The sequence below is a fragment of the Aythya fuligula genome, chromosome 19 (genome assembly GCF_009819795.1).
Source record: "Aythya fuligula isolate bAytFul2 chromosome 19, bAytFul2.pri, whole genome shotgun sequence".
Lineage (NCBI taxonomy): Eukaryota > Metazoa > Chordata > Aves > Anseriformes > Anatidae > Aythya > Aythya fuligula.
The window spans coordinates 9648771-9674292 of record NC_045577.1 but is presented as its reverse complement, the minus strand read 5'-3'; the positions used below and the strand labels follow the sequence as shown (position 1 = coordinate 9674292).

At 50.5% G+C, this 25522-nt stretch overlaps 1 protein-coding gene across 13 annotated transcripts in view; it reads left to right on the top strand.

Moving 5' to 3' along the window:
- The window catches only part of EHMT1 (euchromatic histone lysine methyltransferase 1), a 112899-nt gene extending 98575 nt beyond the window's left edge, over positions 1-14324 (top strand). For all 13 annotated transcript variants that reach the window (XM_032200115.1, XM_032200119.1, XM_032200120.1 and 10 more), the window contains 7 exons: positions 262-406; positions 1392-1469; positions 2632-2747; positions 5050-5136; positions 9489-9567; positions 12575-12750; positions 13740-14324. In XM_032200115.1, coding sequence (XP_032056006.1) covers positions 262-406; positions 1392-1469; positions 2632-2747; positions 5050-5136; positions 9489-9567; positions 12575-12750; positions 13740-13923 — 865 coding nt within the window. In that variant the 3' untranslated portion in view covers positions 13924-14324. The remainder of the gene's footprint in view (positions 1-261; positions 407-1391; positions 1470-2631; positions 2748-5049; positions 5137-9488; positions 9568-12574; positions 12751-13739) is intronic.
- Positions 14325-25522: the final 11198 nt, after the last annotated feature.

Sequence of the window (25522 nt, the reverse complement as noted above, 5' to 3'; positions counted from 1 at the left end):
AGGTCAGTTTGAGCTTAGAGGGAATTAAACACATGCTGATTCAGTCTTGTAAATTCATCCTTCCAAATGGAAATATTTGCATGCACAAAGAACAATCTATAAGGGAGGGTGGAAAGAAATGAACTCTGTTCTAGTCTGAATCGCGTTCAGGCTTTGAATGCTCAGTGATCAAAGGCAGTAATTCTGCCCCAGGATGTCATTTGAATGTCCCCTTGTTCGGGGGAGCTTTTCTTCTGTGACAATTCTTTCTGCCTCTGACAGAGACATTGCCCGGGGTTACGAGAGGATCCCGATTCCCTGCGTCAATTCAGTGGACAGTGAGCCTTGTCCTAGCAACTACAAATACGTCTCGCAGAACTGTGTCACATCCCCAATGGACATCGATAGAAACATCACTCATTTACAGGTGAGGGGCTGTGTGGATCCCTGTGTTTTTTCCTGTCCTGGTGTGTGCATTTAGAGACATTGCAGTGTGCTGTGCCACAGCACAGGTTTTGCATTCAGGATGGGAATATCTTGTCCTACCACTGTCATCAAATCCTAGCTAAGGCTGTAGTCCCGAATTCCAGCTCTTGCTCTAGGGGACAGGATTCTGCTTTTTGTCCTTTCCTAGACTCTGAGCTCTGCATTCGGCTGTGCTCTGCAGCATCAGCCATCTGGTGCTGCCTGATGCAGCTCCCCTTCATCCATTGCCTCTGTTCTGGCTCTGGAGAGGCAGTGAGCTGCTGGGAGCCCTTCCTCATGCTGTCTTCTAGTGACTGCAGCACCCAGGCCAAGGCCTTTAATTGTGATACTGCATGTCCTCAAAAGGCTGGCTTGTGAAGCAGAGGAGGGGAAGCATTGAGAGGGGGTGACCCCTCTCCAGGTGCAGCTCATGGACGGTTGAAGGGAACTTCCCCAGGCCAAGCCCCGCTGTGCAGCAGCTGGTGGTGGGACCACGCTGGCTGGGGGAGTGCTGGGGAAGCAGCCAGCTGCAGTGCCCATGTGGGAAGAGGCAAGCAGCAGGGGAGGACCGAGAAATATCGTGTCATCTCCCAGCTCTGGGCCCTTCTCAGAGCTTTCCTTGTCCTCAAGCATGGAGTACAGCTCATAGGGTGCAGAGGAAGGTTAGTAACGTGGCTCATTATGGGATCTTCTGCAAGCTGGAGTCCTTTGACATTCATTGTACTTAGAAATAAGGAACTGAGTAAACATTCCACTGAAGTGATGAGTCCGGTTATCTTTCTGGCTAAAGATCTGCAGCAAGGGCCTCTTTTGGAAGTGCTTGAGAGGCACTGCAGCAACAGGCAGGAGGTGAAGCCTTGTGGTTTCCTCTCTGGCCCAGCTACAGAAGTTGCTCTTTCATTTCCATGAGAGTGGCTTGGAGTTGACCCATGTTGCTTCTCTTTCAGTATTGTGTATGTATAGACGACTGCTCCTCCAGTAACTGCATGTGTGGCCAACTCAGTATGCGCTGCTGGTATGATAAGGTGAGGACACAGAACTTCACATCTGGTTAGATGAGTGTTGGCTAGCTGAATTGGGCAAAATTCAGAATTTCTAATAGTACCTAAAAACAGTTTCTTGCACAGCTCCTCTATTTTTTACTTTAAAATGCCTAAAGTTGCAGTCTCAGCTTTGAGGCATATGTGATAATAACAAAATGTGTACTCAGGGAAGCTTTTCCGTTGTTATTTGTTTGTGTTGCTGTCATGCCAGCTGAGCCATTAATTATACCCGTGTGATAGAGAGCATTTAGAAATCCATGCGTGAAATCAGCTTCCATCTTAGAGCAACATAGAAAATGCTGTAATATGTAAAGAGGGGGAGGGTGGTAGAGGGATTTTGCCTGCCTTTATTTATCGTGATCCTTCTGGATGAGAGCAAAGTAAATATGTTTTAACTTCAGCATTGCCAGAAGCTTGGTTTGTTTTGGGTAAGTATGCTTCAATCCTCCAGGGAGGTGTTGAGGTTAATATTTGGACAGGTTCTGCTAAGATCAGAAGTTCTGCGAATCTCTGCAAGTTTCTCCCAGGGGGAATATTGGCATCTTTCTTTGCTTTGTAGCCATTTTATTTACACATTAATAGGTGATTACATCTTTAAAGCCATAAAAGCTAAATTTGTTAAATATGATGAACTGCCTCTATTGCTTTCTTAATCCTATGTGGTTGGTAGATAATTGAATTGTAGCTTTTTTGGGAGAGTTATTTGGGAAGATAATGTGGTTTAGAACTTGGGTGTACTGGCCTTATAATCTGGAAGTTTAGGCTTTATTCCAGAGATAGACAAAGCATCTGCTTCTCCCCTCCAGCACTGCAAAGTGATGATAATGATGATGCACACCATTTTTTGCACAGCACTGTAAAATAGTTTTTTGTTGGTGTTGCATAGGGTGATGCCAGGCAGCAAAAATGTAGGTGGTTTCTTGCTGTTCGTCAGCTGTTTGTGATAGTGGCTTGTTTGCCACTCTCAAGGAGGAGGAAAGCCTCTGCAGAAGTTGAGGTATTTTGGGGGAGGTTGGGGCATACCTCCGTGTTGGGGTTGTCTGGCCCTTTTTGTACTTGGGGAAATTCTTCTCTGGGCCTGCCTCTGGTTTGGAGGGGTGACAGAAACAAAACTAACCCAGTCTTCAATGCATCTCTTCTTCAGGATGGCCGACTCCTGCCTGAGTTCAACATGGCCGAGCCGCCGCTGATCTTTGAGTGTAACCACGCGTGCTCGTGCTGGCGGACCTGTAGGAACCGGGTGGTGCAGAACGGGCTCAGGTGAGGAGGATCCACAAGCAGCTGTCAGGGCAAAAACACCCCCAAACCACAGAGCCCCCCCAGCCTCAGCTCTGCCTGCGAACCCACAAAAGCCAGGGCTGCCAGGGATGAAACAGAGGTGGGGCAGGTGCCGCCACGCGGTGGTGGGAGGCAGAGTGGGTTCCTCCACACTGCCGGTGGGAATGAAGCAGCAATGGGCTGATTTGTGCTCTGCCTCTGCCCTGTCATGTGGGAACGGAGCTGTTCTTTTATCAGCCTGACCATAAAACATACAAATTGCTTGTGCATAAGCAGCCTGGATGTATCTTCTCAGGTAGAGAGCTCTGAAAAAAATTACAGCAACAGAAAACGCAAAGCCTGCATTTAGAAGAACTTGTAAGCTAGCCATTTACATTACAGATGCAGGCCAGTATGCACAAACTTGGCTGCTTAAAGTTTCCCAGTTATTGGCCTGACTCCCCATGAACTGGATATTTGAATACCTGTTGGCTTCAGTGCTGCAGATTAGGCTGTTATGGCTTTGGTGCCAGACTAAATATTAAAATGTTTTGCATTGCACCTCTACTTTGGAGATGCTCGTCTGCACTAAATGTATCGGGACAAACTTCTAAGGAATCCCATTGGAAAAAGACTTCTGCATTTTTTAATGGTACTGATAACACTTTCTGTGGGCTTCGCATTTCCAAGGACATTTTGCAACATTAAAAATAAGCAAGGAAAAGGCTGGATGCGTTTCCACAGAACTTTACCCCTCTGTGGTTTTCCCTGCCAAACTCCAGAGCTCCAGTGTCTACGTGGGGGTTTACTTAGGAGCTATACAGCCAGGTCTGATGCTGCTGCTTCCTTGCATGCTCAAGCGTTTATCTGAAAGACAGGAAGGGTTGGAAACACAACCAGGAGCCTGGGAGCGTAGCTCTGTTGGGAAGCTATGGTGAGGTCAGGTGCTTGGCGGAGCTGTGCTTGAGGTCCCCGCGGAGCAAATGGGGAAAGCTCCTCTTTGGTCTGCAGTGTGACACGTGCGTGCTCCCCTTCCATTTTCAGTGTTTCCTTGTCCGTTTTGCTCCAAGTGAACTCTGCAAGGCAGGATGTATGCTCCCGTCTGGCAGGCTGACCCAGCTCAGTGAAGCCATGGTCCCACTGCTGCTGGCATTGGCCCCGGCAGCAGATCCCAAACCTGAGCTCAGCTCTGTTGTACCATGATGAACAAGGCAACACAGAGGGGATCTTCCTCAAGCCTGCAATGCGGCGCTATGGCCAGTTTCATGAGGGCAGTTGTTCTCTTGACGTCCTGTTTCGCTCCTGGTTAAGGCTCCAGGAGCTGTGAACAAATACAAGAAAATGATCGGCCCTGGAGAGGAAGCGTGGTTTGAGCTGACGGTGCAAAGAGGGGATGGGTGGGGGGAAGAGGAGAGAAATACTGGAAAAAGCAACAGGGTGAAGTTAAGGTGAGCATCAAATTTCTCTTTATTCCGATAACAGCATTGCTGAGAGTGGGGTTTGGTTCCCTCGGGGGAGAGAGAGCGTTCCCTAGCCCTGGAGATTGTTCATCCTGCACTTAACTCAAGTTCTGGCTGAGCAGGAGGCAGAATGACTTACAGCATTGTTTCTCTGCCTATAAGCTCCATCAGTAAAATTCCACAGAGCAGCTATTACACCAAGAAGTTTCAGGTTGCAGCGTTTCTTCCTTGTCTTTCATCCAGGGAGTTGGATATGATGGAGCAGCTAAATGCACTGGCCTCAGCAGAGGGCAAAGGGATCAGAGCACTTACCTCAGGGTGTTCTTAATTCACTGTAAGCTCCCTGCCTCCCCCTGCAGCACCCCTCCCTTCAGAACCTTAAGTCCCTTTCCAGGTTCCCTGCCTTCCCCCAGGTGCCAAGTGTGTGCGTGAAAGGGAAGGAAATTCAGGTGGTGGGATTCTGGGATCCAGTGTGTGAATCCTCAGCGGTGTAACCACACAGAGCATCCAGTCCCATGCCCTCCTCCCCAATCCTGAACGCGTCCAGGCACCAGGCGTGCGCCCCACCAGCTACAGTTGGGCAGGGAGAGGAGGTGGTGGGCACCCGTTCCTGGTCCCCAGGCAGTGCCCCCCCCAGTGTCTGTCCTCTGGCTTGGAGCAGCACTGGGAGCAGAGCACACACGTAATGGCACCAGCGTGGGAACTGGGGGATTGAACAGCAAAACCATCGTTGAGTTGCTGCTGATAAAAGGTTGCATTTTTTTTGTTCTTCCCTCTGCAAAAAAAATAAATCTGTTGCCTTTCTGCTCAGTGCTGCCATTGATATGGTTTTGTTTCTTCTCCAGGACTCGGTTGCAGCTCTACCGGACACAAAAAATGGGCTGGGGTGTGCGAACGATGCAAGACATTCCACTGGGAACCTTTGTGTGCGAGTAAGTTATTCGCTCAGCTTTCATTAGCTCACGCAAACGCATCACTTCCCAAGGGCTGGCATGGCTTGCACTCGCTCCTCTTCTGAGGAGAGGTTTTCATGCAAATCAAATTGGCACAGAGCAGAATTGCTCGCCCTCACTACGAGGCTTCCTGATCCCATTTCCTGCTCTGTTTGTCCTTTTCCTTGCAGCATGAAGCTTTCTGCACCCCTCTACATCTTGCTGGGATCTGTGGTGAGCTTGTAGCCATGGGCTGTTATCCCTGTGACACGAGTAATGGGGGAAAAACAGATCTGGGTTGCGCTGCAAGTGCATCGCATGGTCGCTGTGTAAACGGGACGTTTGAGGTTGTGGGAATTTGGAACAACTTGTAAATCGGATCACTTTCTGATTCAGTACTGACTTCCCAAGAGGTTTCCCAGGGTCACAGCTCTGGCTTTAGTCTGATTCAGCAGAACAGTAAAGTACTTGGCGTTAAGTATAAGTTTAGGCCCTGATTCAATAAAAGTACTTGGGAACAAAAAAGTTGAGATTTATGTCAAGTGAAAAAACTGCTGCTGAACCCCACAGTTTTTAGACTCTAAAGTGATACATGTACTTTATTAAATATTTGGAAAGTGTTTTTTTCATTATGGTACTAGTGAGCTAAGATCTTCTAAATAAGACTGGACTCTTGACCTTCATGAAAATGCGTGCTAGGGTTTTTTAGAGCTAGTTATTGATGCTGTATAGGATCGGGCAGGGGATTGGTGAAGATTATTGCAGAATTTAAACAAATAAAGGAAAAGAAGAATCTGCAGTAAATCAGCAAAGTGTTTCATCCAGGCACACTCCAGGCATCCAGGAGCTGCCAAGTGCTGAAATTTTATTTTTTGAGAGTTTTTTTTTTTTTTTTTTTTTTTTCTCCAGAGTTTCTTAAAACTCTGCTGTTTGTGGGGGAGTCTTTCAAGTCTGTCCTCAGGTGGGGCTTCCTGTTGAGTACCAAAGATCTCTGTTTTGGTTAAGCACTCAGAGATGATCCAGAGCCTGCGAGCAAATTTCTAAAGAATAAAGGCACCGTCTTTACCAAATCCTGCTGGAATGTTAATGCACGAGAGAAATAAGCAGTGGTAAACAGGCAGCCCGGGGAGATGGGGCAGCTCTGTGCAGCGGTGTAATTATAATTAACACAGACGGGTGCAATGGAGAGCGCGTCAGAGCTGGTGGGGTTCAGATACCACAGTGGCACTTAACTCTTCCTCCACGCTTGCCAGGAGCTGCTGGGGCTGTTTCAGTGGCAGGCACTATCTTCTTGTTATCTAAACGAGCTGCATACTAAACAGCTGAACTAATTCACGTCGTGCCCATGCAAGTTCCTCCTTGTCCCCGTCACTCTGTCTCTCACACGTTATTTGCACAACTCACCAGCTCCGGTCTATTCCATTGCCCTTCCTCAAACCAGCTGCCCTGATCTCTCTAATTCTGCACGTGCAGCCCTTCAGACTTTGTTCCTTCTTTTCCTCAGCTCTGGCCAAGAAGCCCCAGTGCCTGTGGTGCTCGGGGGCTGTTTGCACACAGCAGCTCCCTGGATGAGCTCCGTGGAAGAGCATTTTGCATTTTGCATTTTGCATCGGCTGCCTGGAGCAGCGCCCTGACTGGGTGGTCAATTTGTGCTGGGCTTATTCCTCTGCTTTGGAAGGTTGCTAATTGTATTGGCATGAGAATGACTTTTATTCCATATTTTTTCACGTATGCCCACACGGGGAGCATGGAATGGTTCTCCCAATGGTTTTATTTTGCAAAACTCTTCCAGGCTCTGGTGCTGTGCAGACTCTTTCTGTGTGTAAATGCCTTTCTTACACACATACTAGTTTGCAGCCTGCTCTGTGCTTTCAGCTTTTCTGTGTGACCGCTCAAAACACGATTTCCCTTCCTGTTTCTGCTTGCAGACTCTGGCAGCACGCAGCACTCGCTTCTGCAGGAAGCACTCAGCAGCGTTTGGAAGCAGCTGGGAGCAAGGCTCCACCATGGGCAGCCAGCCCCTGCGCAGTCACCTCGGGGTGGCTGCTGGGGAGCAGCTGCTGCAGCCCCTGCTGCTGGTGCCCTCAGGACCTTCAGTGAGGTCCTGAGCAGCAGCCTGGCGATGGAGATGTGGCAGAGCCGCCCTGTGCCTGCCCTGCCAGGTTCCAGGGCAGAGGGGTTGTGCCCTGGGCTCTTCCATGCCTCTGAGCTGGGGAAGTCCAGCACGTGCTCCACGCAGATTCCTCCCGAACCCCAGAATTTGCTGCTCCTCAGAACCTGCTGCTGCTAGTACAGTTGCTGTGGGTTGTTTTGAAGCTGCTCTGTTCAGGCTTCTTTGTTCAGTGTAACTGCTCACGCTGGTGGGTTGAGGTCTTCCCTTGGAGAGGCTTGGAATTAGCGGGATGCGGAAACCAGAGGTTTTTCCAAGGTTCGCGTTTTCCTTCTGGTGTGTGTCCATTATGTGGTTTCCAAATACTTAATTCCTGTACAAAACGTGATGCTCTAATAAGATGTTACCTGAATCGAGCCAGGTATGGCAGCCACACCTTCAGCCAGAGGCGCCCCAGGCGCCCCGTCCCATCTCCCACACCCCTGGAAACGCCGCAGCTTGTGCTAGGGTCTTGGTGTTGCTCTTGAGTTTTGCACGGTGTGCTATGATCTTGTGGCGAGGAGTGGCAGTGTGCAGCTCTGGGATGTAGTTTAACATGCTGATGGCAAGTAACATCTTTGTTTAGACCAGGGAAATTAGGGAACAGTCTGTATTGGTGAGCAGTCCTGCAAAGGAGAGGAGTTACAGGAATGGTCTGTAAAGGAACACGGAAACAGCAATTTTTAATTCGATTGGTTTTTATTTTGTTTCACTGAATCGTAAACCTGAAGTGGCTGTCACTGAGCACAGTTCCTCTCCGTGCAGCATTATTCAGCTGCTTCGTAGCTGCTGCTGGCTACTGTGCCACGCTACAGCAATTTCTCTCCTTCCCTGGCCATAATCTGCCTATTGCTTCAGGTCACCGGTGAGTGTGTGGTTTCCAGTAATGCTGCAGCCTTGCGGGAGCGCTTAATAAATAACAAGATGCAGCGGGGGCGAACAACAGGAGCACACACGGCCGCAGCAGCCTCCTGGTCTGGCAGAGCAGCTTTGCCAGGCTGCTCAGATTTGGGAACAGCAGCCAAAGGCTCCCTTGTCACCGAGCGCGTGGGTCCGCCCCGGGTTAATGTTTTGTGGCTCTCCCCTTCCCGAGCCCAGGAGTTAAATACTGCCTCGAGCCACAGGGGGAAGTGGATACGGTTGGTTAACGTTTCTAAAATGCCTTGAAAGCTGCGGAGGAAAGCTGTTAAGAGCGCTGATCATGGAAGTGTCTGTTGATGCTACGAAGAATATTTGTTTTGGGAGTCCTTAGCTTATAACTCCTTGGTGTTGTGCTAAAGGCTGGGAAGGCTTTGGTACCAGAATCTACTGTGCTGTTGATTTCTTGTATTCCTTCCTCTGGCTCAATTTCTCTCCCCTGGGGTCTCTTGTTTCGATTGCAAGCTGCTCAGGACAGAAAGTGTCATAGGTTGGGAGACAGATGAGCGAACACAGGGGCAGCAGGGGCTGCTGTAACTCGGGATTTTGCATCAAAACCAGCATCTGGCCAGAGCGTGGAAGGTGGCATGGGTGTTTAGTCCTTCTCAGCAAGCCAGGCCAAGGAGCATATGTTTTGTGATGCTTGGAGGGCCTGACTGAAATCTACCTTGTGCCTGTTTTTACAACATGTGGTTGTTACTGAGATCATAGCTCTGGTTTATGCTAGTCTGAGAAGGATGAGAAAGAAGCCTACATCCTTCCAGGGGTTCTGCCAGGTCAGATTAGACCTAAGGCTCTTACAACAAGACTTTCACAGGTATGGAGCATATGTAATCAGCCAAAATACCCTGGAAAATGAAGAACAGAAACAAACCTTTGACACTGGGATGTAAACAACACAAACATTACAGTATTGTACAGAGAGCCAGGACGTGTGTCCAACAGTGAACAGAAGGAGAGTTGGATTAATGTATTGATCTTGGCCAACGAAGGAGATTGCAAAACGAAACATAGTCCTTGGGAAAGTAAATTTAGTTGGAAACAAAACTCCATTTTTATTATTAAAAGTGTTGCCCTGAAAAGACTGAGCTTGGAGCCAGATTTTAGCTGCTTTAAGTTGTTAAAGCTCCTTTTGCCTGAGTGGATCTGAAATGACCCTAGGGCTATGGGTTGTGATCAGTGCTGGGCTCATCCCTTCCTCCTTCCCCTCTTACCCGAAAGGGGTGGTCAAACCAAGCTTATGGTTGCACGAGCGTCTTATTCCTGCCTTGCTGTTTGCCTGCAGGTATGTTGGTGAGCTGATATCCGATTCCGAGGCAGACGTCCGTGAAGAGGACTCCTACCTCTTCGACCTTGATAACAAGGTACTGTATCTGAAGGGGCCGAGTGAGGCAAGCCCAAGGTCTTGCTCCTCCAAAAGAGCAGAGGATTACTTGGATTACTTGTCTCTGTCTTGATGTGCAGCATGATCTGAAAGCCTGCAAAGAAGAGGGCTGCTTCCTCCCTGGGTTTTGTTCAGAATATAAGGTGTAAGGCTTTAGGGTTCATTAAAATGGTAACAGAGCCCAGCAGTTCCAGGCCACCGTGTTACATGCTGCCCGCAGGGCTTGTTAATGCAAGGTGCTCCCCTGTGAAAACTGCAGACATCCCGAGTTCAGCCGTACGGCTGTCAGTATGCAGGTGTGTGCACAGGAGTGTGCAGGCTTGCAGCAGGGCTGATTGGCAGCTCTGTAAGCTCCTCATAAAAAGATGTTGATGCATGAGCTGGAGGGCTGAGAAAGGTGCCATTCACTTACAAAGGGATCCATCAGTACCCTTGGCAGGGACTTGAGGCTTGTTGTGCTGCCGGTTGTCCTGCACTGCTCTGCAGAGGGCTCATAGCAGAAATCTTGTTCTGAAAAGTGAGATCTAAAGCTTTTAAGCAAGGCTGTCACTCCAGACTTCCCTTGGGAAAGGAGAGGAGGAGAAAGGTAAGCTGGCGACTCAGAAGAGTGGAGTGGCTCCCAAGGAAAGTTGTAAAACAGCCTTTGTCTCATGTCTGTCATCACCTAGTGACAAAGAAGTTTGGCTTTATTATTATTTTTAAAAAGTGATGGACAGTCAACAGCTGAAAAAAGGTAAGTAATTGTGAATCTCGTAGTCTGTCTGAAAACATAGGGGTCAAATTGTAATTAAAAAATCAAAGAGCAGTGGGGACTTAACGCTGATTCATGTGTTTATGAGCATGAGACTGTCTGGGCCTTGCCTGGCCTTGTGGTTATCCCCTGGCTGGCAGCCTCGAGGGAGAACTTCTGGATTTTACCTTTGTAAAGCAAGGAGGGAGACTTACGTACAGGAGCAAGCACGTGGTCTTTTTTCAGAGACCACATCTTCAGAGTGGAGCGTCTGTGTTACAGGCACTGCTCGTGAGGGATCGCTCAAAGAACCCTGAGGCAGTGCAGGGAGGGCAGGGCAGAGCCAGGGTCCCATTGCCTCTGGAGCACTGGGAAGCGCTGGGAGGGCAGCCTCGGGTCCCATTGTGCCCTGGAGGAGTGGCATTTCTGATGTCCTTGTTCTTGAGTTGTCGCTTGTGTGAGGTGAATCACTCAGTGTGCCAGGCCCTGCAGTCACATCCCTTCCTGTGTCTGACAGAGGGCAGGCATCGAACAGCCAAACCTTGCTGCCATTTTGGGGCTTCCAGGGTGGAAGAAACAGCACAGTAGGTGCTCCCTTTTTCTCTGTACTAGAGACCTGGAGGAGACACGCTATTTCTGGGAAAGATGAGGCTGAATTTTAGCTGCTGTGGTTGGTTTCTGTTGGGGTTAAGCCACCCCTTCCCACAGTCAGGCCCACCTTCTGCAGTCCCGTGCATGCGCTGGGCCCTGCTGCACGCCGCCTGGGAGAGGCTGCGGTCAGAGCTGAGCACTGCTGCAGGCGAGAAGGGCTTTCCTGGGGCTTTGCCCTTCTGAGAAACCCCAGAGCCTTCCCATTCACCGTGTCCTGAATTGCCTTTCGGCACAACTGCTGACCCCACTCCTCCGGTGGGATCGCTGCCCTGAGGTGCCCCAGGTGCCTCACCTGGCTGCTGGGCGAGCCAGCAAAAAGCCACGTGTGGACCCCTGCCCAACTGAGAACCGTTTGTATCACTGCTGACAATCACCGAAAGCCATTTGAAATCAAAACGCCCTTTAAGCACTGAGGATCTTGTAAGAGTTGAACACAGGCTTCTGCACGGCCCTACAGTCTGCCTGCCCTGTTGACAAGGAGCCTCACCCCCCCGAGCAGGTTATGATTCTGCTTTTCCTCTCTGCCTGCCGCCATGCGACTCCGACACTCGTGTAACTTATAGCAAGGCGGGACACGGTTTGCTCTGGGACTTTTCCCCTCAGCAGTGCTGCAGTGAGAATGCTGCCCGTGTTGCTCAAGGCAGCTGGCTCCGTTCTCAAGCAACACATCTCGACTCGTGTGGTGGAGAGCTCGGATCTTTCCAGACAGTCACTCAGGGTAGCAGTAGGTGGTGATGTCCTGGCCAAAGGGAGGTGGCGTTTCAGTGGGTGAAAGCAGTGCTGAGAATCATTTGTGACTGCAGTCAGAGCTTGGAGCACTCCGTGTGGGGTGGGACCGTGTGGGCGATGCCTCTCCAGGCACTGGGACATCTTCCTGGGCTCCTGCACCAGTCGGGCGGTATGATGTGACCCAGCTCATCCATTAAAGATTGCAAGGTGCTTGCCCAAAAGGGAGTTTGAGCACTGCTAATGGATCCTTTTGCTTTTGGCCTCTTTGCAACTGAAATTAGCTCCTGTAATTAAAGTATCTGCTTTGCACAGTCATTCTCTGCTGGAATAAAAAAGCCCTGAGGGGGGTTCTTTTATTTTCATGGAAAACAAAATATTACTGCTGTCTGGGCTCTATGGAAAGGGGATTTGTGTTCTCACTTTCACTTTTATCTGCAAAAAACTATTTTCTCTAGGCTCTGGCTTTGTGTTTCCCTGCTGTCACGTTCAATTAGGGGGCAGAACAGATGCCTATTCCCCTGTCCAGTGGCTTTTACCCATAAGGTGTTTGTCTGCACACAGCATAAACCCCACTGCACCAAACTGGGGCTTCAGCAGAGCAGCTCTGTGCAGAGCCAACGTGCCAGCCAGTGTCAGGAGTGTTTTTAAAAGGTCTTTGGGCTTGTTGGGGCACAGTGCTGTGCTCAAAACTATTTTCAGGGTACTGTTGAATGTAAAAGTATGCATTTAGTCCTTCTGAGCCTTCCTTGATCGTTCTTCTTGAAGCTCTCCAGAGTATTTAGGGGACAGACCAGTACTTTGGCCGTTGGTTAAGCAAGTAGCAGGCATAATAAAACCCACCCTCATCTAACAGAATGTGCAACCTTTCTCCCTCCAGGATGGAGAGGTGTACTGCATAGATGCCCGTTTCTACGGCAATATCAGCCGCTTCATAAACCACCTCTGCGAGCCAAACCTCATCCCGGTGCGGGTCTTCATGTCGCATCAGGACCTCCGCTTTCCCAGGATCGCCTTCTTCAGCACGAGGCACATAGAAGCCGGAGAAGAAATTGGGTAGGTACCGCCCGGGGGTGGCTGCCCGAGGGACAGAGCTGCCCAAAGAGCCACAGCTCAGCCCAGGGGCTGGAGCACGTTGCACGTGGCTCATAGTACTGGTACTAGTAGGGCTCATAGTGCTGGTACTGGTCATGCGTGTTGGTCTGAAGGAGGCAGGGAGGGGGTCCTCTCATGGACATCTCCGTTGCCTGCTGCAGTGTGTCCCTGGTGTCCCACCTACGTGAATTTTGGAGCAGTGCACAGACGAGCAGCAAGTGTAACTCCTCCCAGTGGGAGGTCACTGGGGTTGGTGCCTTTAGGAGGCAGGAACGCAGCCGTCCCTGGGCTGGTCCTTCACTGCCTCTGTCCTGGCAGGATGGGAAGGATGCTGCCCTGGTGCCAAGCACTGGGACTGTGCCAAGGAATATGTAGTGGCCCAAAGTGCTGGTCTTGTGAAGCTGCTGCTCCATGTGTGTGCCCTGGAGTCCTAGGAGCTGTGCTGAGGTAGCAGTGTTCCCTTTTTGCAGTGTTTCCCCCAGGGACAGATCCCACAGCCTGCCTGTCCCCGTCTTGTTCACCATTCTGGTCTTTGCTGTGGGAGTTTCTCCGTGTTTTTGGCTAGGACGCATAGTGCTCAGCTCTGCTCAGGAAACAGGCCCTGGGTGGCTTTATCCAGCAGTGGGACTGAAACAGAAAACAAAACTCCGTGGGTTTGGCCCAGGGTAGTCTCTAGGTGTGATGGGGAGGTTCTGCACAGAGCTAGGCACCTGAATTTTTCTCTCTCAAACACCTTCCTCTGCAGAGGGCCAAAAGCTCTTATGCTTCAGTGTTTGCTTGCCCAGCCATGTCCCCAGGGTCCCTGGGGTCCTGCAGCACAGCGTCCCCTGACACTGAATTGCCCCAGGTGCTGCCAACCCCAGCTTCTGGTGCAGATGCACAACCCCTTTTGCTCCCGATCGTTCCTTCATTGCACATTGCAGTGACCCTGTTTTCTGTCTCTCTTGCAGCTTCGACTACGGCGACAGGTTCTGGGACATCAAAGGCAAGTTCTTCAGCTGTCAGTGCGGTTCACCCAAGTGCAAACACTCGAGCTCAGCGCTGGCCCAGCGGCAGGCGAGCACCTCGTCCCAGGACACGCAGGAAAACGGGCTCCCCGACACCAGCTCTGCCACAGCAGCCGGCCCCTTTTGAGGCTCCGCTCCCCAGAGACTGACCTGTTTTAACCCTATAGATTCACATACTGTCTGAATTTCCATTTAAAGAGAGAAAACCCGCTCAAGGAAAACCAAGGGTTCGTGACACTTAGGGCTGTGCCACCGACTGTTACTTGAGGAATAAGTGAAAGCAAATTCCACCTCCGTGGCGTTGTTCTCCCCTCCCCGGTCCTGGAAAGCTGCTGGTTTTTACAGTGCGTGCCGAGGGGTGGCTGTTGCGGTTTTTTTCCATGCAAGCTGTCCCGGCCTCCGTCTCTTAATGTGCAAAGTGTTGTCAGAGCCAAGGGAGAGCTGCCCGTCCTCCGAATATTGTTAATTGAATGGATCGCTCATGCCAAGTCATCTCCAGTTCACTTGTAATAAACTTTGAGTACTTGATGGGACTTTCTTTCTAAAAGCCGGGGGGAGTGGGGAGAGGGAGGGAGGTGCTGGCGGCCGCTTGTCTTGGCACAGCCCCACGGCAGGGTCTGCTGCTTGTTTTCGTTGGTTAGTTTGGGGTTTATTTTTGGTTTTTAAACAAACCACCTCAAATTTCTCCCGCATCTCGCAGGACGTTGCGGTGGGGCCTTTCCCTTGGAGCTAGAGGGCATTTCTAACCAATGCCTCCTTGTTACCAAATTCACTGGCTTTTTTTTTTTTTTTTCCTCTTCTGATGAGACGAAATCCACAGTACTTAACCCCCTTCAGTCCCCGTCTCTCCCGAGCCGACCAGGGACGTCCCTCAGGCCCTGCTCCCGTTCGGCTGTCTCCGTTAGAACCAGCTCCCGGCTGCGCCCTTGGCCGCGTTACAGTTTCAGTGTTCGCTTCGTCGGTGGAAGGATCTCCCTCTCCTGCCGCATTAACAGTTGTGGAGAGGAAAGGTTGAAGGGGATTGTACAAGACACTAACTTCTTAAGAAAACCAGTTTTCTTTTTTAAAGATAAAGCGGATGATATATATATTATAGAGAACCTCGACTCGCGTCTGCCGGCTGGGGCGAGCAGCAGACAGGACATGTCGCAGCGAGAAGATCCCGGATGCCACCAGCTCGTCCGTTCCCATCACTTTTCTCAACGCTGGGCACCTTCAATTAATTTTTAAGCCACATGCTATGAGGTTTCAATAAACTGATTTATTTTTTACCATTACTGAAACATTGGGGACTAGCATTAAAAAAGGAAAAAAAAAAAAAAACACAAAAAAAATACACAAAAAAAAACACAAAAAAACACAAAACAACAAAAAAGAAACCACAAAACAAAACGGTGCTGATTCTGGTGTGATTTTTGCTCACCACGTGAATATAAACTATCAATTGTATAAAAAGAACAAAGTGATTTTAGTATAAAATGCAGGAAAAAAACACAAAACTTTTTTTAAATTGTTAGTATTGTAGTGTGAATAAATTTGCCATCACCTTTTGTGTGGTGGCTGGGCAGGTCATTATCTTAATTTTTTTTTTTTGCATATATCTTTAAATACTGTAATTAGTGCAGTAACAGTTTTTTTTTTTGTTCATCTCTTCTAGAACATTCATAATGCCGTCATGTTTATTATTATTATTTTTTTCTGTTAATGTTTTTGACAGTTTTAAAGGAGCAGCCTTTTGGCTCTGATCATTTTCTTGTTCTGTTTTCAATGAAATCAATAAAAAAAAAAAAAAAAGTGCTTTAAAATGAGTTTGGCCTCTTTTTGCCCGCAGCGCTGCCAGCACGTGGGGGCTTGTCCCGGAGCCTGGGGCTGGGGGTCCTGAGCCCTCGGCTCTGGGCTGCTTTTCCCATGCTTGGGCCTGAAAGGAAAAGAAGAAAATGAGCGAAAAAGAAAAAAGATAGTAAAAAAGTAAGCCTGGCTGCCTGGGTGGGTTTGTTGGCTGGTTTGTTTTTAAATTTTGCGTTATCTTGAAACCCTAAAGTTGTGAAATCCCAAGCTGCTGGGGATCCTGGGCTCTCGCTGGGGATGTGCAGTGCCGCCCCCACCTCCTGCCCTGCCCAAGGTAGAGGAGCCCCCATGGCACCGTCAGCTCAGGTGGGGGCCAGCATGCGCCCGCCTTCGCTTTGGGGTAAGTTTGGGGACTTTCCTCTTTACTCACAACCCCTTTGGCCGTTTCCTGGAGCTGGGAGGAATCCCAAGGCTTTGTGTAGCCTCTCGGGGCTGTTTTTGGAGGATTTGGCCTCCCTGCGGTGCCACCAGGTGCCCCGTGGTCCATGGGAGGCTGCCCCTGAGCCCAACAGCAGGTGCCTTAGCACAGCCACCGCGCTCTGCCTCCCCAAATTTGTGGCTTCAAGAAGTACTGAGCCCTCCAAGCGATGGGCACTCAATGGCTCATAGAAACATCTGTCAAATATTGTTCCACAGGGGGACAGGGAGGAGCAGGGGGGGGGTCTCAGAAGGAGCCGTTGTCACCCCAAAGCCTCGATGTCCCCTCGTCCTCCCAGCTGGAGCTGGGCAGAGCGGCTGCTGCCAAACCTGCTCCAGGCGTTGAAATGCAAAGCCCCGTGGGTGGAGAGGCCACGGGGCCCCTGTCCCCATCCCTGTCCCCATCTGCTGACTGCTTTGGGAAAGTCGCAGCTTGCAAAGTTGCTGCTTCTGGGGCTGCTTTAGATGGGAGATGGAGCAATGCTGCACCCCAGGCCGAGGTGGGGTGGTGCTGTGCCCATTTGTCACCTTCCAAATGTTGCCCCCTGCCCCAGGACGTGGCTTTGCCAAGCACCGTGTCCAAGCAGCGAGCAGGGATGTTTGGGGCTGTTGGGTTAGGATGCACCATGAGGGTTTCTTGCAGCGTTTCCCTTGCACCCAGGTCCCATGGAAAAGCCCTTCCAGTGGTGTGGACCAGGAGAGGGAGCTCCCACAGCGCTTTTCCCTGCATTGCACCAAGACTTTGGGGATGCCTCCAGTGGCTCCGACCTCCCCCAGCTCCATCCCAACGCTCCTGCTTTGCTGTTATCCCCATTTCTCCGTGTGGATTTGCTTGGTTGTGGAAAAGGTAAAATCCCTAAATCATTGAAGTCTGGAGGCTGGAGGGTGGTTGGTCAATAAAATGCATCGTCCGTGGGCTTTGCTGGACAAGAAATCCCAGGTTTGCAGGTTTGGACTTCCAGGGCTGCTGCAGGAACTGGCCGCAGCTCCCAGGGGAGCCGTGCAGGACCCCGCAGACACCGACGTGCCCAACGTGGAGCCTGTTTAATTGTGGGCCAACACTAATTACAGTAACACGTTCTGATATTGTATAATTAAACATAATGAAAATAATTGGCTTTAACTGAAGGTGAGAGGTGGAAAAACCGTGGAGAAATCCAGCCTCTGAGCGTTACGTCCCCAAATCTGTGATCTTCCTGGGGAAGGGCGTGGGGAATGCCGGTGTTCGGGGGCTCTGCCTGCCCTGAAGCCTGGGCAAGGCTCCACATTTGATGCCCGTCAGGGCAGCACTGGCCGGGATTTTAGTAGGAATTTTTCCTGTTTTTGTCACACCGATGGGGCCTGAGTCGGCGATGCCTGTGGGCAGGGGGATGTGGAAGGGCAGCTGGATCCTCTCCTGATTTATTGGGAGGGTTCCTGCAGCAATTCCAAATTTTGATTTTGCACCTCTGCCAAAAACAGGCATTTGTTTACAAAACCAAAAAATGGCTCTTTTGGTTTAACCACACTGTTTGGGATTAAAAGGCTGAAATACATCAGCTTTGCGAAACGTGCTCCCAGGCAGAACGGGGCTGTGTGGGGCTGGGCCTGTTGGTGGGTGCTTCATTTGGAGGGATGCAACTATTTTAATGTTAATACCGTGCCTTGCAGCCTGCAGCTAAGCTTTGGAGTTAATCAATGGCTCCTTACGAACCACTGGTACAAAGCCTTCGCTGTGCACGCCCTGGGCTGCCTGAGGAAGTGTCTGCAGCTCTGTTTTTGCTTCTGTTTAAGAGCAAGATCTCTTTTCAGGCAGTGAGAGTATCTGATCCAGGCTTTGCTCTCAAGCTGCTGTGTGCAGCATTGCTTGTGGCGTTTGCTGGCACCAGAGGATTTCTTTTCCTTTTCCTTTTCCACCACCAATGCTCCCCTTGGTTCCACTTAACATGCAAAGAGAACTCCAATGATTCATTTGCTATTTCCTGGGGATTGTGGCACCTGGTGTGCGGTGCTTTGGGGCATCCCCAGGGTCGTGCAGCTGCCCTGGGGCCTGGTGCTGGATGTGGGCCCTGAGCTGAGGTGGGAAGGGGGATGTGGGACCTGCTGATGGTGACGTGGAGAGGTTGTGTGTCCCACAGCATCCCGCAGCATCCTGCATTGTCCATGCAGCCAAGAGGAGGGGAATGGGGCAGGAAGCTCCATCTCACTGAGCTGCTGGGTTTGCCACTCTCCATCCCTGTGTGGGGCATCTCTGGGGGCCCCCATGCAGGATCAGGACCCTCCGGCCACCCAGCTGGGACCTTGGCACAGTGCTGGCTCTGGGGATGGGCTGCAAACCCAAGCAGCCAGCTTCATGGAGAGCTCAGGGAGCTCAGGGTGCTGCAAACCCTTTAGCCACCTAATTATTACACCTGGGTCAACTTAACGAGCCCACGGGGCTGATGGAGGGGAGCCACCCAGGCTGCGAGCTGCTGCTTTTGGTCCAGCCCCAGCGAGACACCTGCCATGTGCAGCTGGGCTGGCCTGATGGACCCAGGGGCTGTAACATCACTGCAGGGTCCTGGGGCTGGGCTTTCTCCTTGTGGCAGGCTCCCTGTGCCAGCAGCGCTGACCGCCCACCCCCAAGCAACCTGAGCGAGGGCGATGGTTGCCCTGGAGCAGGTGGGAGTTATCGACATCAGTGCGAGTTGTCATCCCACGCCTCACTCCTGAGCCTCTGCTAGGGCTGGAAGGGATATTAGTTTATCTACTGATAGCACAGAATATTCCCTTGGCTGCCGAGCGAGCTCCCTTATCGCCCCGCTCATTTCCTATCCAGCGCGAGGCCTGCGATGAGGAGCTGTGGTCCCTGGCCTGGCCCCAGAGGCTGGGGGAGGCCTCGGGAGCCTTGTGTGAGGCTCGGGCTGAAGGACTGCAAACGTGCGGGGCAGTGGGGGCAGTGGGACAGCCCTCCCTCCCCCAGGTGACCGCACTGAGGGACCGGCTGCCCAGAAGGACACTTTGCTGGATGCTGCCTCGTGCCCACCCGTGTCCTGCAAGAGCCGTGCGCCGTCTGTTCCTACCCCTCAAGGGCAGCCCAACAGCCCCTAGCAGCAGGGAAATGCCCCCCACGCTCAGAGAGTTGGCATTTCTAATGCAAAACTGCCCCCCAGCCCCTCTTGTATGGGTGGGGAGGTGGAAGGGAGGAAACCCAGGCAGCAAGTGGGTCCCAGCTGTGTTGCACCCTCACCAGTATGAGCTCAGCACCAGCAAAGCTGCCCAACCATGGGGGGCTGTTATGAAACTCTTACCACCCTGGGGCCTGCAGGTCCCTGAGGGGAAGGCCCTGGCCTTGGCCCTTGCCCCCTCCCAGGGATTCCTGGGTCTGGGATATTCATGCCCTAAGGCTGCTACCCCCGTTATTGAGCCCCATGTTTGGCTGGGACAAAATTCATCCTTAGAGCAAACCTCCCCAGCTGACCTGCTAGGAGCAGGGCATCAACAAAGGAAGCCAAGGTTTGTTTAAATACTTGGAGCTCTGCTATCTAACAAGAATGACAAGAGATTACATTATGACAAGGGCCGGCTATTTTAAGAGGGAGCCATTTGCCAACTTTCCTGCAGAAGTCTTTAATGCTGCTGCAGGAATAGAAAGCGTTGGACACATATGGATCCTACACGCCCAGTTAACCACCAACGATGGGTTTGCAAGAGAAACGAAATGCCTCTGAGCCCAGGCAGAGGAGGGTGAGTTTGGGCTGATTTTAAGGAAGAGGGTGGCGAGAGGGACTGGAACTGGGGCAAGGAGCTGTGGGGACTCCAAGAAGGGGGAGAAGCCCCAGCCGCATTTAGCTTTTGGGATGTTTCTCCCATAGCATTACCAGCTGGCCCTCTTTAGATGCAAATTAATTCTCATCCCACCCTGCTGCCACCCTCCTGGGGATGCTTTTAAATAGAGGTGCTGGGGAACTGCTTCTTGTTGTGTGGTGGTGGCTGGTCCAGGCTGGGCTCTGCTCTGGGAGTGTGGGGTCTGTGGGAAGCCCTACGGCTGAACTAGAGGTAAGATGAGGATGTGTAGTGCTGATAAGGTGAAAAATATGCAGATTTGAGGCTAGGAGTCACTTTTGCTCATGGGTTGCCTGCTGCATCATGTGCATCCCTTGGGAGCACCGGTAGGTGGGTGGCTGGAGCCCACCAGGCTGGGGATGGAAAGCACCCGATTATGGGCTGCCTCCCTGTCCTGCGGAGGAGCCTCCTTCTGTATCCTCTGAGCAAGGCTGATTTAAAGGGTGATGTATCTGTCTGTTGTCTGTAATGAGTTTTTTTTTTTTTTTTTAAACAATAAATAAGAAATCAGCAATCTTTGCCTGAAAAAGGCAAAGCAGTAAGTGAGAAATCACTGAGGTTTTTTTATTCCTTTTATTTTTATAAGATATAGCAGAAATGAAATAATTGTGATGGTTAAACAATAAACGCCTTCTGTGTGGCTGACTTTTATTAGATAAGTCCTACATCAGTGGGACTTCATATTTTAGGGTGGACAGAAGATATTCCACCTGAGCAACAGCAATTAGTGCACTTGGCTTTGTTGCTGTGCTTTGTAAATATAATTTGGAGCAGCAGCTAAGCAGATAAGCTTTACCCAGACATAATAAGATGAACATCCTTCTCTTCTGCCTCTGCCGGGATGAGAATTTCTCTCTAGTTGTGCATCTGCTGGGGGAAAATAGCTGGAATAAATTGCTGAGAAACTTGTGAGCAGCAAGCATGGACTGCAACATTAGCAAAATTGCTGTGTAAATGAGTTTAAAAAAAATACTTGGGAGGGTGTTCTCATTTATACATCGAGCATCCCTTTGAGACAGACTTGGACAGGGAGAGGCCTGGGGAGCTGTGTGGCTGCAGGTGATGTCCTTGCCTCAGCCCCCCCAATAAAAGGGGGCTGGGGGGTCCTTTGCCATCACAAGGCCCTGCTGCTGGGTTTGGGTTCATAAAAGCCAAGGCTTTGGGGCCAAACTCCTGGAGAGGTTGGGATTGAAAGAGGAAGTTTGGTGACATTGGGGTCTAAGAGGACCAAGTGTGATTTTTTTTGTTTTGTTTTTAAAACTAGCCTTGAAAGCATACCCCAATTGTTTGGGTTGGAATACATATGTATATATTTTTCTTCACCTCTCAAAGTATTATTGCAAACTTCATCAGCTTCTCACAGAGAAGGGAACACCAAATTCTCTGAACTTCCCATCCTTGTCTCTCAGTGTAGCATGCCCACAGGTAGTCGTGGTGCTGATCCCCTGGGCAGGGTGTGCTCTGAGTCCCATGGGGGGGCTGCTGCATCCCCACCTCCGTGGTTCCCTGTGGGCTGCTGCCCTGGGCACCTTGGGGGGCTCCAGAGGGCTGCCCTGGCGGGACCCCCAGTATCAGCACCTGCCCTTACAGGTGAGCAGCCTTCCCACCTGCTAAGACCTCTGCTTCAGGGCTGCTCTAGGTGCTTCTTCTATGCAGAACTCCGGTTTATATGGACCGATGCACCTTTTCCTCTGCAGAAGCACAGCCCTTGTGCCTGGATGATGACAGCCCCTGCCTCGCCAGCAGGTGCTTGCCAGACCCACTGCTCCTGCAGGGCCATGCTCGCTGCCCCTCGTCTGCCCTGGCTCTGCGTAGAAAGCTTCCCTTTGGTAAGAAGGCATGTTGTTCCAGATGCGGGCTCAAGGTTTGAATAAAGCTCTACAATTAAATTACAATAGCTATTAAAAAGAAAGAGCAGGACTCTAATTCTCCCTGTGCTCTGAGCATCCGGTTTCTTTAAACAAAAAATTGAAACCCCTGGGGAGGGCAGTCAGGAACTGGTTACCTAAGGCACGCGAAGCCACTGAGCTGACTTCTCTGTGCATGTCCTTGGAAGTCACGGCAGGCAGCAGGGCTTTGTGCTGAGGAGAGTGAATGCATCCTGCAAAGTGCTGCAGTGGGACTCCTGGCTGGTGCTTGAGGTGCTGGGAGAAGCCCTGGTGTTCAAGGGAGGCAAGGGGAGAGTGCTCTGTGCCCTTGCACCCAACAGGTGCCACGCGAAGCAGAGTGAGGCAGGGATGTAGCTGAAATGGTGGGAGCAAAGCTGATGCCCAGGTTGGAGGGGACAGATGGACAGCATGTGGATAGAGCTCACCCACACCTGATGTGAAGCTTGTAGCCAAATCTTTGGGCAGCCACAGAGAAGGTGTTTGGTTCTTGTAGAAACATCACAGGCCCCCTGTACTCAGTGAAACACCTCAGAGCACGTGGAAGCTGCTCTGCAGCGCTGGCTTGGAGCAGTCTCTGCTGGGACAGTGCTTTGTGCTGGCTTGGATGGGCTGCCCAGAGAGGTTGTGGTGTCACCTCCTTGGGGACCTTCAGGGACCACCTGGATGTGGTGCTGGGCAGCTTGCTTGGGGTGGCGCAGCGGGAGAAGGAGTTGGGCCAGTAGGACCTGAAGAGCCCCCAGCCTCAGCTGTGCTGTGAAAAGAGAGGAGGATGAAGAATGGGATGGGAATTTGGGGCCAGTGCTGCCAGGTAATGCTGTATTGAACAGTGATGTACAACAGACCCCACAGTGCTATTCTCAAATTACGTGTAGGAAAACCACCAGGCCAGGACCTGGGGTTGGTTAAGCTCTGATTTCCCCAACCTTCCCGTGTGGCAAGGAAGCAGCAGCTGCCAGATGGAGGCTCCAGGGAAGCTCCTGGTGCTGAGCCCCGTGTGCCCCTGGTGTCATTGCTGCCCCATGGACCAGCCTGAAGGGGATGCAATGCCCAGTCCTACCAGTGCTGGGCAGGGGATGGGGACAGCAAAGGGGTCACCAGGAGCTGCTGCCTCCCTGTGCCGCGGGGGAGGCGATGAGCCAGACCCGAAACGTTACGTTTCTCTGGAACAACAGTTTTGCTGCATATTGGATTCTGTTAAAGGAATTCAATTTAGAAAACATTATGCCGGGGAGAGGAGGAGAAGGGCAAAACATTATGGCTAAATAATTTCAATTAACCATTCCAGACCTTTCTTGCTAATTCAGTTGAAATAAGTGCTGCCTGCTCTACGGGGCTGCAGAAGGGAGATGGGGCAGCTCCAGCGATGTCCCTCGGCTGGTGGAAGTCAGCGTGGCTGGACTCAAGGCTGTGTTGTTCTGACCTTACTGAGCCTTCCTTCTTGAGGAAAAACAGAAAAATCTGGACTGTGAAGTAGCGCTTGGGTGCACTTCATGCAGTCAGTCCTTGCTGCCACTTAACTTGGTGCATATTAAAATTTTCGAGCTAATTCTTAGATCAGTGTAAACATCCAAGTACTGTCTGAAACCAGACAAATTATTTTGCTCAGTTCTGCTTTGGAAGAACAACCCAAAGCCAAATATGAAGCTTTACCAGAAGGTTTTGGCAATCAACCATGATTTTTGAAAGCTAGTAGGTACTCACAGCAAAAGTTAAGCTAGCTGCTCAGATTGATTATTCTTCATTGACCTTTTAGGCAGCTGCCCTTGGTATTAAGAGAGACACAGCTGGCAGGCAGGTCTCCTGACCCAGCGGTGTTTCAGTCCAGTGCTCAGGTTTGGGTGACAAATATTTGCGTATGCTGAGAATTCCTGGGATTTCAGCTTAAAAACCAAAGGAAGCTGAATGCACATGACAGCACAGAAAGTGTTGTCAGGCCTTGATCTCCTTCTCTGGGCTTGTCCCAGGCTTCAGTGCCACCATTTCTCTGCCAGCTCAAATTTCTGTAGGGAACTTCTTGCCAGCCAGCTCTCATTCCTTCAGTCCCTCTCTGCGATATCCTGAAGAAATGAGACTGACCGGTCGAAAACAGCTCTTCTCAGAATGTTTATGTCTCCCCTACTCACTTGTGTAATAAGTCTTCCTCCTGGTTGTTTTCCTTTCTTGTGCTTAATTCTTTCTTGTCCTTAATTCTGACCATGAATTCTCTGGCTCAAAGGCCATGTGGCTTTGTAAATTCATGAACTTAGAGCACGAGTGAGCCTCAGCCCTGGTTACTGATGCGAATAACCATGGGGGATGCGGTGCAAGCTCTCAGATCTTTCAGTGTCCTCCTTCTACAGCCCTGTGGAAAATGCTAATTTTCTGCTTGTTCTCTTCAATCTATCAGATTTCTTCTCTTCCATTTTTCCATCTTCCCATTCTTCAACCTCGGATTTGCTTCGCTCCTCTCACTTATGTGGCTTCCTTCCATAGCTGCTTGTGAAGAAAGTTCTGGATTTACCCTTACTGGGAGTCTGGGGTTTTCTGACCCTGTGCTGCTTGGGATCTGCTGGAGCTCAGTATTTAAGGACAAAATGCCACTACCTCTTTTGCAAAGAGGTTAACAAATGGCATTGGCTCTAGGGATTTTGCTCTTCTGACCCCTTAATCTCCCATCACCTGCCCCACCATCCACCCAAACCCAGATGGGTTTCCTTACAGGCTGTGCAGTTTTCTCTCCTCTGGTTTGAATGATCCAGGGCTCTTGATGCTGGTTCATGCGTCTTTGCTCTGCCAGGGAGATGCAGCCTGGAAGCTGTCAAGGAGGCTCTTTCAAGAGCACTTTAAAGCAGAAATGAAGCTGGTGCCTAAAGAGTAGATAGGACTAATGAAGCTGTTTTATCTTTGCTGGCTGCATCTATATGGGGTGGGGGTAAGGGGAATCCTACTGTGTGTAGCAAACACATGTAGGGCAAAGCAGTTAATAGGATGAAAATGAAATCAATACCCAGGACTTAATTAAGAAGCTGTTTTTATTCATGTCCCAGGAGAAAGAACCCCCAGATCAGAGATGCCAAACAATTACCAGGTCACTGTCATACACAGGCTGTGTTCTGCAGGCCACTGACAGCCCAGCAGCCTTACTGAATGTAATTTTCCACGGTCTTCAGTAGATAAAGAAAGGAGAAAGCAGCGAGGGAGGAAACAAGGATGCAGTCTGGTGGGGCACACAGCTCTGGGAGCTGCTGTTCTGAGTTACAGAGAGATTTGGGTTTAGTCTGTGCCCCCCAAGTCCTATCCATGATGTCTGCAGGATTCCTGCAGGGAGAACATCGCCCTGGGTGAGGGGAGCATTCAGAGGGCTTCAAGGTGGGATAAGGAGGGAACAGCAAGAGTGCATAATGCTTTTCTTGGAAGCTATGAGCTCTCTTGCAAAGGAAAATGAGCCTGATGTTTGTTTCTCAGTGAAGTGAAAAATGAAGCTGTGCCTGAGAACTAATCCTCTATTAAACTGTCTGAAATAGGAACTGTAAAGACCTCAGTGAAGAGAAATATTCTAAACAGTGAGTTGAGCTGCTTGTTTTTTTGCGTGTTATTGGATGTTGTAGAATCAAGAAAACAACAATTTTTTGATCAAAAGAAATATATATTTTTTTGAGGGGGTTCTACTTGCTTATAAACAAGTGAGGCAGTTGGAATGGTTGGGAACAGGGGTAGATGAAAAGTGTGTCCAGCAGTGGGAGCATGGTGCTGGACCTGGTGTTTGCAGGCTGACTTGGCAGGGGCAGG